A 13390-nucleotide genomic window follows, 5' to 3' on the forward strand; every position below is an offset into this window, starting at 1 on the left:
CTGTAGGCGTTTCCGCCCAATTTTTCTCTTTTATTTCTCTAGAATTAACGTCCATGAAATTATTACTGATTCTACAAACAAAGACGAACATAGACTACAAAATGAGTAGGGTTCAAAGTTGTAACTTCTTGGCCTCAAAGATATAATTTATTTTGTTACGAAACTTACAATGATGTTCGTCTTGACGTAGCAGGCAGTATGGATGCAACTCGATGACTCTATGCTTGAGTTTGATACAGGGCTTTTATTGGATTAAGTAAATTTATTTCACCCATCCAAAGAAAAGAATGCGGGAAGAACCTGCTAGAAGAAGAACCCAGCTGTCCAATTTACACTATAAAAGAGATTAAACTCCTCAAACAAGTTTTACAAATTGCTGAAATGGAATTGCAAGTGATGGTCAAGGATGCTGAAATGGAAATGCTTCTGTTAAGGCATTCTGCAACAACCATTAGTCATTGTTCTGATTTCAGCATTTATTAGAAATGTGTGCTTGTGCTGATATTTCGAGGAAGCAACCAGGAATCTAGTTGGCTTTTGCACCTGTAGGACTCTACATGTGAAGATTAACACTTTGTAACTGGTATATGATATATAATCATATTTTCCTCTTATTTCACTGGAGAGTGAATCAAACACATATTAATGGCTTGTGAACCCCAGTGTGAATCTATTTCGTAAAAGCTGCAAATGGATTGAGATTTTTCTATTAGTAAGGATCATTAATAGGATGAAAGGAGTAATTTCCCATGAAAATTCATGGCCTAGAAACAAGCAAGATGTGAAGCTATGGAAATGCCGAGGCATAGTTTATATATATGTCACCAAATATATGTCCACCATTAATCATTTTGCTGTGTTGTTAGGCCACTTACCCACACCAAAACTTAAAAATAAATAAACAAACCCTACTCGAGAGCCAAATGAACATAAATAAGAACAGGGAACACTGAATTTCACCCCGAAAGAATGAGATGAGGAATACTAAATCCAAACCCGGAAAAAGGGGAAACCTGAGCTTCAGCTTCGAAAGTCCTAGCACAATCACGACCTTGCAACGAAAAAAGCAGTTATATTGAATTCAATATACAAACATTATAGGTTTTGGCACTCAAGGTTCAACAAAAGAACCCATGTTTATTGTGCACTTAAGGTTTCAAAATTCCTACTGCCAATGAAAGGGAAGAGTTTGAGGGGCTTCATTGCCAGAGGATCCACCAGAACCCATGTGAAACATTCCTGGGCAATGGACCGCCGTGTCCCTGCCATTGGCAACAACAACCGAATCCATGGGCTCTATAATGTGGTTCTGTAGGCTTGGACCTAAGGGCTGCACCGAGGGGAATGAGTTAGGCTGCACCATGCTACTCAAACTGATCCCAGATGTCTGTGTCTGCGGAGATGACAGAAGAGAGAGAGCACAATCTGAATCTTGAACTGGAGTTGTTGACCTGTCCCAGAACACATTGTGGCTGCCCCCACTGCCTTCAGAGAAAGGCGTAGCCCTGAGAAGCGGCTGGCAGACAGAAGCTTCTGGAAGTGTTTGATTCTGGGGAGTGTTATTCTCACCTTGCAAGAACATGAATTGCTTCCCTCCTCTGTAGTTGCTTGAAGAGGATCCAAGAACAAGATTTTGTTTCTCTGGTGAGTGTAACTGTTGCTGCTGGTTAAGATGCCTAGAATCTGTCCCAGAATCGGTAACTCCAGGCCAAGTAGGTTTCACCACAGTGGTGGATGGATATACAGGCAAATTAGAGAATGGCAACATCTGGGTACCTGAAATGTAGAATATATATTGATTCAAAAATCTTATTACTTGTAAATTTTGGAAGAGATTGCTCTTATGGTGCATTTTAAGTTGCTACGTTCTAGACTACTCACCAACCTGTTAACAGGAAACAAGGGATTTTAATATAAATCCTTGTAAAAGTCACAAGCAGATTAGCATTTATAACCATTAGGACCCATAAGGGTGTCGATGAAAATAAGTCAGAAGGACAAAACATTGTGAAGTTATAAAAGTTTCTACAATGTATTCCTAAGGCATGGCTGCTCTCCGGCATTTAGGAGTGCTTTACATAAGCTTCATGGAGATTAAAATAGAACTATTCAAGATCAAACCATAAATAGACTATGTCCTTAAATCAATTCTCAAAAGTCAGCAGGGGAAAATAGACTGCTATAATTTACTCTGGTTGCCACTAGACTGTTCTAATGTTACTTTTAACAAAATAAATCAATGAAACCTCAGTGAGCTGATTCATAAAGTGAACATTTCAAGGATAATTGCTTGAATTCAGTCATACTTAAATACACCGAAACTAATTTCAGTCAAACAACATAGGCACAGCTGACCTTGGTAATTGGAAAAATAGCTCCCAGAACGTGAGAGGGGATCTGGCTGAGGCTTCCTTCGCCTCCGGTTGTGTCCATCAAGACGTTTCCTGCAGCTTCTCTTTCCTTCATCGAACTCCTCCAGTGAGTGAAACCTACAAAAAGAGTGAGGTGACTGTTGAGGAATTCAGGAAATTGCAAAGTTCCACACCTCAAAAGAATGGAATTGAAATGCTGGTAATTAATTTGAGGAACTGATTACATTGGTTGATATTTCAGACCATAATGCATACATGAGAAGAAAACAATACTAAACATGATCCAAACTAGATATAGTTATTAGCATTGAGTTAATGATGAAGTAGGCAAAGAATCTATTGCCCGCTTGCACTGCCTTTATTCATAGGTATAAGTAACAGATATCTCTATGAGAATGAGATTACCCCATTTGTTGAATAAAGCATCTATAACGGTAAAGAGTTAAAGAAAAGGAATTGATTCAAAACAAAGACGGACTTTAAGGACAAATGACAGTACTTACAAAGAAGAGGACCACCAAATCGAAAAGAAAATGGTGGGGGACAGCGGTGGAGAAAACTCAGCCTAGAAACAACAGTTAAACATTTTCTTTTCAGACAAAGAAAGATTCAGGTTAACTTTTAGCTCACAATGGCGACCATTCTTCCAGAGAATTCTTTTCTTTTCTTGAAACACCGGAAACCCTTTGCAGTGAAGCTCTCACTCAACATGAAAATCACAATCTGGCGTAACAATGAAACAATTGATGGTAAAGCAATTTTCTTAAAGCCATGAATTTTACCTCGCCCCTATATTAAGTATTACACTCAAATCACAAAATCCCATCAGAATCTTATCACTTAAAATTATGCCTACCATACGCAATGCCAAAGTTCCTCGCAGCAGCAGCCACTCAAAAATATTGACCAGCAAAGCAAAAGTAACCACAAAAAAAGGAAATATGTAACTGAGAGAAGGAATCATATCACATTTCACTAGAGCAACACAAATTTTTTGTACAAAATTCAAGTAATCAAGAAATGCAAAACCAGAATAGATGAAGTACCTGCTGCATTGTTGACAGAACCGTTGCTTCTGGCCATTAATCATAACCTGTGGAGTCTTGGAGTGAAGTTCACACACCTTATGGCGCCTATGGTAGTCTCTACAACTACTGAGGTCTGAATTGCACCCATCAACAAGGCAGGAAACCTGATGAGTTCCATTATTAGTTGCTCGAGCCCTCTTGGAAGGTGAAGACTCCATCTTTAACTCTCCTGGTTCCTTCCATTTATTCATCGACTCTTCTCCTGTATTTCCTACCTGACCAAGCTTCAAATCAACTGAGAAATCCCCTTCATTCCTAGGAACTCCATAGTTGCTTGATCCATTGACAGCAGCTATGGTTGGTACAGCTTCGTTAACAAGTTCAGTCAAATCCCAAGAAGTAGCTTTCAAGTTCCAGTCCATAAAATCTTTCACTCAATCAATCTGTGCTTTTGGATTTATTCTTCTGCACACCTTATTAGTTATCACCCCCAGCAGCTTCAACTTCTTGTCACTGTTTATGCCTCATCTAGGAAACTATTTCACAATTATATAAGAAAAAAATAATCAGCAGTGCTGTAGAAATTAGCTTAATAAGAAAAAGAAATACAAAAAAGGGAAGAATCCAATCAATAGTAAAATTTATCTTTGGGTGACATGAAGCTTCCAGATTCAAGATAAACAAGAAAAAAACGAGTAGCTACAGATATATGTAAAAATAAAATGATGGAGCCAGAAATACATACATAAGCATGCCAAATACTACAACGCTTTTTTTCTCCTCTTTTTTAATGAAGAGAGAGCCAAAAAGACATAAGAAAGAAAGAAATTATATCAGAAAGTCATATTTTTATATTGAAGTAAAGGATGGCATGTTAGCAACAAATATTGTTCCAAGAAGATTGGAAGCAAAAAAAAATGAGAAAGGTACTAGCAAAGAAGTAAAGAAATAATAAACAAATAAACAGATGAGAAAGATGCAAGAGAGGGTACTTACAGGCAGGCAAGAAGAGTTGTTGTTGTCTTTCCAGCAATTTATTCACTGACATGGACTCCATTAAAAATCAATAAAGTAGGGTAACCAAAGAGCAAGAGGAAATCAGACACAAAAAGGAGAAAAGAGAAGTAAAGAAGAAAGATGAGGTGGGGTGCAGGTTAAAGAGAGAAAAAAAAAAATCAGTTGCTGTACCTCATTAGGAGAAATGCCACCCGGGATTTTTCTTATAGTTGAGAAAATATAATGGATAATGTATTGAAAGGGGAAAAGAGGCTTTAGTCTTAGAGTTGAAGAAGTGAAGTGCTGCAATGAGAGGGCCGAAAAGAGAGTTGGATTTGTTTTGTTTTATAGGTGCAGTTATTATTTTAATATTTTCTCTTTTCCATTTTTAGGGCTTGTTTGAAAATATGTAATGTTGTTGAGGAAGGAGGGAGGGAGGGAGGGAGGGGATACTAGGGACAGCCTGTTTGTTCCTTTCAACTTTTGTAAACCAAGAAAAATAAGTACAAGTATGGATGCTTACGACAAAGCATGTGGCATTGTGTTTCACATTTCATGGCATGTTTTTCTTTTTGAGTTTTCTTTAGCTTTGAAACCTCAAGCCCACGCTCCAATGACCGAGGTTGGGACACAAGCAAGTATTCAACAAACTTATATAAGCCCAAACCCTGGAAGCAACTTTCCTCTCTTACTGTAAAAATTCTTTTCTTGCTTTCCAGTGGAAACTTGATGATTAATCTGAAATTCTAAACGCAAGATTTTATGCATTGGCGCCTTTGCTTTCACCCTCATCATTGATTTGCCTGCCAACCATAATCATCTTGATGTGAGGTTGGGGCCCTTAAAATGTCAATCTGTGGCTGTCTGTAATTAAAACTAGATAGATATACATGAAAATGACTCTCCCCCTGCTATTTAACTTGGCTCCATTTCGTCTAGGCGACACCATCCTCTTCACGCAAAGAAATGAAACAAAAATCCTCATCTAGGAATTCCTTGCTTTGAGACGTAAGAATATTTTTATTCTGTTCACAAATTTTTGAAAGCATTTGTCACACTATATCACCACCCACACCCACCGGCAGGAAATTAGGTAGACTCCTCTGCCAGAATTCTACTATTCACTAAGTACTATTCTTGTGGTACAATCAAAGCATCATGAAAATTTAAAGGCATTTTTAACTCAGTAAACTATATATTATCTTGGAACTAAGCTCATAACTAAACTTGCAATAAAGGTTAGGCAGTAGGCAACCCATTTTCCTCCCCCCTGACTGCCGTAGCTACTGTGGTCCTTGCCCCCCACTCCTCCCTCCCTTATCTTGTTGTGAAATTCAACTACTCTTTTGAATTTAACTTATTTCTAATCATATTTTTTTCTCTTATTATTTATTCAATATTTTGTACCAAACTATCATAATTGTACTTGAGAGTTCTTGAGGGTGATTCATGCTATCCCATTTTGAACTTGAGTATTCCTTCAATTTTTCTAACAAGCATGCATCATTGGAATAAATGTTTCATATTATTCTAAGATTTGCTTCCTTCATTAATTTCTATTAATATATAACATATTGATACACGAGTCTTTGATTCATCAACAGCTTGTGTTATACTCTACTTCACAGGGTACTATATTAAGGTTCTTAAATTCCGTACGACATACATAGTTTTCCTGTTTGAACAGTTGTAGTTTAACAAAGAGATGGACGAGTCATAGTTCACAAAACAATAGAAACATAAAATATTTGAGATAATTATAGTAGTATTAACCCTCATTAATACCGACGAAAACTAAAAATGATGTAATCGAGATCATTGACCGTCGACCTTGGAACTTGGCATGGAACCCCAATTCCTAATCTTGGAGCGTGAACGGCACTGGAGATGGACTGCGCTTGTGATAGGGGGATGGATGGAACGATTAAAGGCGTTTAAACAATCTTTGAATGGGGTCCAATTTGAAAATTTTCGGGAGGGTTGCTGCGGCCGCTTGCAACTTGCATTGCAACCTTAACAAATAAAAAAGGGCAGGTCTCAATCAGAGTCAGATAAAATAAAAACCCCAGTTGATTCAAGGTGAAACAGTGAAATCCGGAGAGGGGAAGGGGGAGGGGGGAGGGTCGAGAGGGAGACACAGTGAGACAGGACTGTTAAATCACCTAACAACCGGAGTCAGTATGGCAGCTGTCAAAAAGAAAGGGGTTGGGGGGTTGAAGGGGAAGGGAATTGATTTCTTCGGGGCTGAGTTCTGCTTCATCACGTGTCCTCTTCCTCACAAAGTCTATGCAAAGTGAAGTCCCACTAGGGCTCCCAAGCCAAGATCCTAGATTTTGTTGTCGGCGCCCTCTTGTTGGCTCCCACCCCAATTCCTTTCTTTACCACTACTATTTAATTAAGTATTAGTACTGTTTTTATTCCCTCTAAGTCTTAACTCCATAAAATGTTTAACCCATTTCATGCCCTGCCTGTGTCTCCTATCACTTATTGGCAATATTATATATCTTATTTTTTTTCCATATTTTCAATATAATTAATGTTATTGGTTTCTTTTATTTTACAGCAATTTCCCTTTGGTTAGACTCGCACAGGAAAAAATTTTGTACCACTATTAATAAAAATTTGGAAAACTTGATTTTTTAAATTTAGCAGCGTACTAATTCACTGACATTTTTTTGTTGTCTTGCTCTTTTTGATGAAAATGATTGAAAAACTTTCATCTGCATGTCATAGACAAAGCTTGGTGAAACTCCTTTTAGATCTTCATCACTGAAATGGTATAAGGACATTTATAGTCAAAGATGCAATGTGTACAAAATGAAAAAGAGGGCGCCTCCAATTGCTCTCAGCCAACGCAGCAGTACCACCAAAAAAAACATTGTGGCCTACGGGCTAGAGGGTTTTTGAATGGTGAAAATCTTAAAAACTATCGAAAAAGAAAAATCAACGCATTGACCCTTCTGTCACAGAGTCACCTAGCCCACAAGGCTAGAAGGTGCCCATGGATAGCAAGATGGGCAGCCAATTAGCAGTATATTATGAAAAATAAAAAGAAAAATGACAAGAATAAGAAACAGTGGTAATTAAATGGAGCTGAGGTTTTTTGGCCACGTTGATTACCTGCTGATTTTGGGGTGGCAGTTACAGCGGTTACGATTCCAGCTCTAATTCTCACAAAAAGTAGTAGATTATTTTCCTATTAGAGAAGGAGCCACGTACAGGCATGGGTTAATGATAATTAAGAACAGTGGAGTTCTAATAATTGTACGTCATAGGTTTCACTGTCCACATTCCAATGTGCAGAAGTCGAGCAGCTCGCCCAGTGAACAAATTCTAAACCAAAGGGTTTATTTGAGAACTCCATTGCCATAAATTGAGATGCAAGACGACGAGTGAGTGACCATGCCAAAGAAGTTGAAGCGTCAGAATATTGAGCAAGATGCCGGTAAGTTTCACTGTTTAGCATGAAACCCTGTGCATGTTACTAGTACAAATTTTATGATGCTGTTTGCAGGGCTTAAGGAACTATTGCGGATTGTTGAAGAGCCAAAAGCAAGGTGGATTCTGTGGAGGACACAGCCACTTATTCCAATATTTTCTAGGCAAGATACTCATATTCTTCCACTTCTTTTTCCAACTTTGATTGGAACATTCTTGATTTGATAGTAATTTAAGGAACAAGCAGGGGGTCCAAAGATGATGGTTACGCCTTTGCAAGCTGTCTCCAGAGGCCCTGCACTTGCAACTTTGTTTACAGCCTCCACGGGTTAAGATCAATCTATACCCTTCACCCACCAACGTAATTGGTCATCAATACATCTCATGAAACTTCATGATTAGATATGCAAATTTTCTTAATTCTTGAGCAAATTAAGAATACAAAGTACAAGCATTTTACTCTTTTTTTCTTGTTTTGTTTTGCATCAAAACTCATGAAATGTTGAAATACTCAAAACTAGATTTGGACATGCAAGATGAGCATGTCACCCCCGATAGGTCAACTGGTCAAACCAATAATGTTGCAGCTCTTTTGGGCCGAGTTAGATTCTAATGGCCCAAATCCACAACAACAGCAGTCAGTCCTATCCCCAATAACTTAAACTCCCCACTCGCGCTGACGCCAGGGAGAAAGATTTAGCCGTTTTCTAAAAGTTGCCTCTTTTTATGGATACTGCGAACACTTGGAATTTGCTTTGAAGCTAACAGTACAAGTAGTAGTAGGTAATTTTTTGCATTTTTTACTATAGGGTATTTGTTTCACTCTTTGTTCTGGGTTTTTGTGTTTTTAATTTTTGGGATTTAAAGTTTAAAGCTTGAAATGGACGGGGAGGAGTTGACAGAGCAGGAGACTGCTCTTTATGATCGCCAAATTAGGGTTTGGGGTGCTGATGCTCAAAGAAGGTAACTTTATTTTGTTTCATGGTACCCTTTTTTCTTAATATTTCTTTGAATTTCTTTTATTAGCTTGTTTATTCGTATGTTTTTTTTTTCTTTCTTTGTTTAGACTGAGCAAATCTCATATTCTAGTTTATGGAATTAAAGGGACTGTTGCTGAGGTATAATTTTCGTTTTTGACCTTTTGCAAATTGGGTTTTTCTTGCTCTATTATTACAAGTCTTTTGTTATTGCAATGTTTTTCTTTTAAAAAAAATAATATATGTTTAAACTTGTGGGTCTGCGTAGTTTTGCAAGAACATTGTACTGGCAGGAGTTGGTAGTCTGACATTGGTGGATGACCGGCTAGTTACTGAGGAAGCTTTGTCTGCCAATTTCTTGATACTGCCTGATGACAATCTATTTCAAGGGAAAACTCTTGCTGAGGTCTGTTGTGATTCTTTGAAAGAATTCAATCCTATGGTTCGAGTTTCTGTAGAAAAAGGTTAGCCTTTTTTTGGCATCTGCCTTGTGGTTTCATGCAGCATAAGCTGAAAAATCAGCAATGCTTGTAAATTTCGTACATTTTTGGTCCGTTTATGAGTGTGAAGTTGAATACTGCTATCTATGCTACTAACTGGAAACTGTTACTTTCTTTTGGGGGCTTGCAGGTGATATATCAACATTTGGTGTAGAATTCTTTGAAAAGTTCGATGTTGTGGTCATCAGTTGCTGCGCTCTCGCCAAAAAAGTATTATTAGATAACATTGTTATCTATGGATTTTATAGACTGTAGATGATATGTTTATCTATATGTTTCAGCATATTTTGATGCCTGCATGCTTTTCCCTTCAATTTGTACCTTAAACTTCTCTTTCATGCAGAAATTGATTAATCAGAAGTGCCGGAAGTTATCAAAGCGTGTAGCGTTTTACACAGTTGACTGTAGAGGCTCTTGTGGCGAAATATTTGTTGATTTACAGAACTATAAATATTCAAAGGTGATTATTTTACACATTTAATTATTCTAGTATCATATGTGGCCTTTTCCCTACTATATCTATGTTTTGTGAGATGCATGATATCCAATCCTTCCTAAGCATCAAACTGCCAATGGCAAGTGGAGAATCTTGGCAGTGCTATATTTTCTAATTCTGCTTGTGATTTCATGTTGGGGACAAGCCAGTACGCCGCTTTTATTTGTGGATTGCTAATCATCACTATAATGCTGAATTCATTTTCTTGTAATCATAGTAAACGACAATGCACATTCTGTATTTCCTATGTATAACATTTGTAGATGAACTGTTCCTAGCAAAATGAAGGACCAGAAGATATGTCAGGATTTATGAATTAGAAATGCACTTATTGGTACTAATCTTGTGAATTTCTATTGAGTTGCTGCTGAACTTGGTCTTGTTATAAATTAATCTCGTGGTTCTTGTATATTGTCCTCATCTTTTTTGGTTTAACTCTTAGTTGTACCCTATGATGTGTACTCCAATCATTTAGTGCTTTGAAATACCTTGATTTATTAACAAAATGTGTAAGCTTGTATTTATTAATATTAATATTTTTTTTTTACAGAAAAAACTTGAGGAAAACATTGATTGCCAACTAGAATACCCAAGCTTTGAGGTATGAAATGGTTTGTGCTCATTATCAACAATAATAGTATCAATAACTACAAATGTTCCTATAACCTTCCTTAGAACATATTATGCCATGTTGTCTCCTGATATTAGCATGTAATAATGTGCCATCCATACAGTGAAAGCATTTTATTGCCGTAAGTACATCCCCTTCTATCTTTCAAAGAAAAGTACATTCTCCTGTTGCAGGAAGCAATTTCAGTGCCTTGGAGAGCACTTCCGAGGAGAGTGTCGAAGCTGTACTTTGCTATGAGAGGTATGCTGAATATACTGGTTTTTGCTTTTTAAAGAACTGAAAGGGGGAGAACAAAATCAAAAGCAACTAGAATTTGAAATTGATAGCTACATTCATCGTAGGCCAAATCTAGGCTGCTCGTTTTACACTCATCCTGGCATGCCTCTTGATGAACCATTTTTACATAGTGATTCTGTTTGTTAAATACAGTGTTTCCTTCTTTTTATCCATGCATGTGTGCTATAAGAGGCAAATCCCTCAAATTACTTCTATTTCAAGCCAAGAACAGGTGAAATATGGTTAAGTTTTGCATCTTCATTTCAAATTTGTTAAACTTCTCCAATTTTAAGTGAAACCAGGTTTACTTATAAGCATTTCTTTTGCAGTAGCCTATATTCATACAATGGATGACATGATTGTCTATGTTCTTACAGTGATAGAGGGATTTGAAGATGTTGAAGATCGCAATCCAGGAGAAACCTCCATTGCTGATCTTCCTGGTGTTGTGAAGCTCAGAAAGGACCTTTGTCAAACAAATGTATGGTATTGGGCATTTGTCATCTGCATTGCCTTGTAGTGTGCTGCTTCTTCATACTGTGTTTTATTAATTTATTGCAGTCACTGAACGAGTCTCAAATACCTAATGCACTCTTAGAAAGACTGCTGATAGGTACAAGGGAGTATCCTCCAGTTTGTGCCATCATCGGGGGAATCCTTGGACAGGTTCCATTTTGACTATTTTTTCCCTTCGCAATCTATTGAAATGATTAATAGCTACTATAACTATATGAATTCAATGTGATTTGACTGTTGAATGAGTAGGAGGTGATCAAAGCCATATCAGGCAAAGGGGATCCACTCAAGAATTTCTTCTTCTTTGATGCCATGGATGGGAAAGGCTTGATAGAGGACATATCAGACCCTTAACACTGGAAGCTGAGCTCTGCTTTGATCAGGGAGGGATATGTAGAGTTGTAACTTAGGGGTGTAAGTTTTGGCCTGTCACTGACTATTGCTCTGGGGGGAAGTTTGGTTGAAGCTTTCATAGCATCAGATAACAATCACCAATTGATATTGTTGCCTAAATTGTAACCCCAGAAAACTTGGTGAACTTTATTCTTTCTTAAAGAATTTGGATCCAACACTGTTGCTAAGGAATCTTGATTTATGGAACTTAATGTTGGACGGGTCGTGTGTACTGACTGCAATAATTGATAAATGCTGTATGATGCATTCTCCAACTGTAGTGCTGAGGTATGGAAGGTAAGTTGTATAGAAGTATTTGCCACTAGGACTCTGAGAAGGGTAGCAAATACGATTGCCGTGGGGCTATTCTACGGATCGTGAAGATCCAAGGTTGCTTCCTAAAAGCCACAGCAGGCGCCAAGTGCGGCTGCTGTTGTTATGTGGTGGGGATAAAAGTTTCGAAGGAGGATGGAAAAGTGCCATCATATATGCATCAGCGCTGTATCTAATTAGAATGGAAAAGCGTATTACTTTTGATGGTGGTAGGCGAATGCTGCTGCTGTGTTAAAGATCATTGCTCGACTGCCCCACCAAAGTAATATTATGGTGACAAATTGCTGGAGATGTATAAAAGTTACACAATCATGGAGTCGTAGACAATGTTCGACAGAGTTGTATTAGATAATGATAATGCCTGAGTAGATTCAGCAAGAGCTAGATCGTGTGCATTTGTTTTGGGTTTTTTGCCTGGAAATTAATGCGTCAAAATCAAAGCTAAAAGGCAATCATATTAACGAAAGTGGTGAAAAATTGTACCAAAAAGAAGCAGCGATTGAAAACTACAGGAAGACCAAGTAAGAATGGAAACCACGAAAAGAATGACGTATCCGGATCCTGTGCAGGGTATCCGGGATTAAGTTTTACCCTGTCAAAGGTCATTATTACTCCATTAGTGGGGTTGGATGACGATTGAGTTTGTGGTAACTCCAGTCCTTTAAAATTTATGATCTACATATATTAGATTTTGATAGAGAATCCATGATGTTCAGTTTTTTTCCCTTAAATCACATTTTTAATTCCAAGATATAGCCAAAATCCGATAATCAAATTCAAAATATTTGCTGAACCAAAACGTGGGTGGTTTTTGTCCCGCTATAATCTCTTCAGTCATCACATTTAAAAGCAACGTCTCTAATCCCATTATTCAAAAGCCCCGCACTGTGCGCAAAGTCATGATAGAAAGCAAAAAAGAAAGAGACCCCACAATGGAAAGACCCTCTGTAGAAGAAGAAGAAGTAACCAATGACCAAAAACTGCACCGTCTTTTCAAGAACTTGGAACAGGAATGGGACTTCATAAAACAGAGGCCAGAAAGAACCCTACATACAGGTTCAACAGGCTCAAGTAAAATGATTCAAACCCTTCGACTGCTCAACAACTCGCCTAGAAAACTCATGTCTTCTCTTCAGCACAGAAACTCTCCATCGGAGAGAGTAGCATGGAAAGTGAGAATCAATGATTTGGCCGTTGAAGAGATACTCACTGAGCGAAGGGCAGCCATCGAGAGTGGCAAGTTGAAGGGAAGACGGCTTTTCGAGGAAGTAGAGGATGTGACCGAGATGGGTTTTGGAAGAGATGAGTTGACATGCAGTGGCTGGGAGTTTGGTTTGGATCAAGAGAGTGAAGTGAGGTCAGTTTTCTCTTATGAATCTGATAATGATGTGGACGAAATTTGGGGAAGGAAAGGGGTCTCGTCCGCTTCATGCC

The 13390-nt window shown here is 38.0% G+C and overlaps 2 protein-coding genes across 4 annotated transcripts; one reads left to right on the forward strand and one right to left on the reverse strand.

Moving 5' to 3' along the window:
- Nucleotides 1–788: 788 nt before the first annotated feature.
- Nucleotides 789–4806, reverse strand: LOC110418630 (squamosa promoter-binding-like protein 13A). Of its 2 annotated transcripts, XM_021431407.2 has the most exons (5): nucleotides 4589–4806; nucleotides 4397–4441; nucleotides 3419–3936; nucleotides 2356–2489; nucleotides 789–1776 (listed from the first exon to the last, which is right to left on the reverse strand). In XM_021431407.2, the coding sequence occupies exons 3-5, from the start codon at nucleotides 3820–3822 to the stop codon at nucleotides 1166–1168; spliced, it is 1149 nt and encodes a 382-aa protein (XP_021287082.1). In that variant the 5' UTR covers nucleotides 3823–3936; nucleotides 4397–4441; nucleotides 4589–4806; the 3' UTR covers nucleotides 789–1165. The 2 variants fall into 2 exon arrangements, with proteins under 2 accessions (XP_021287082.1, XP_021287083.1); XM_021431408.2 differs by lacking the exons at nucleotides 4397–4441; nucleotides 4589–4806 and adding an exon at nucleotides 4146–4340.
- Nucleotides 4807–8485: 3679 nt separating this feature from the next.
- Nucleotides 8486–11842, forward strand: LOC110417859 (SUMO-activating enzyme subunit 1B-1-like). Of its 2 annotated transcripts, none has more exons than XM_021430425.1 (11): nucleotides 8486–8617; nucleotides 8702–8797; nucleotides 8901–8952; nucleotides 9080–9275; nucleotides 9442–9521; nucleotides 9655–9771; nucleotides 10358–10408; nucleotides 10612–10678; nucleotides 11092–11195; nucleotides 11276–11380; nucleotides 11480–11842. In XM_021430425.1, exons 2-11 carry the CDS (start codon nucleotides 8715–8717, stop codon nucleotides 11582–11584), a joined length of 960 nt encoding a protein of 319 aa, XP_021286100.1. In that variant the 5' UTR covers nucleotides 8486–8617; nucleotides 8702–8714; the 3' UTR covers nucleotides 11585–11842. The 2 variants fall into 2 exon arrangements, with proteins under 2 accessions (XP_021286100.1, XP_021286101.1); XM_021430426.2 differs by having other exon boundaries at nucleotides 8521–8617; nucleotides 8709–8797.
- The last annotated feature ends 1548 nt before the right edge of the window (nucleotides 11843–13390 follow it).

This window comes from Theobroma umbraticum, unplaced genomic scaffold, assembly GCF_002168275.2.
Source record: "Theobroma umbraticum cultivar Fairchild unplaced genomic scaffold, ASM216827v3 scaffold_50.0, whole genome shotgun sequence".
NCBI classification, from domain to species: domain Eukaryota; kingdom Viridiplantae; phylum Streptophyta; class Magnoliopsida; order Malvales; family Malvaceae; genus Theobroma; species Theobroma umbraticum.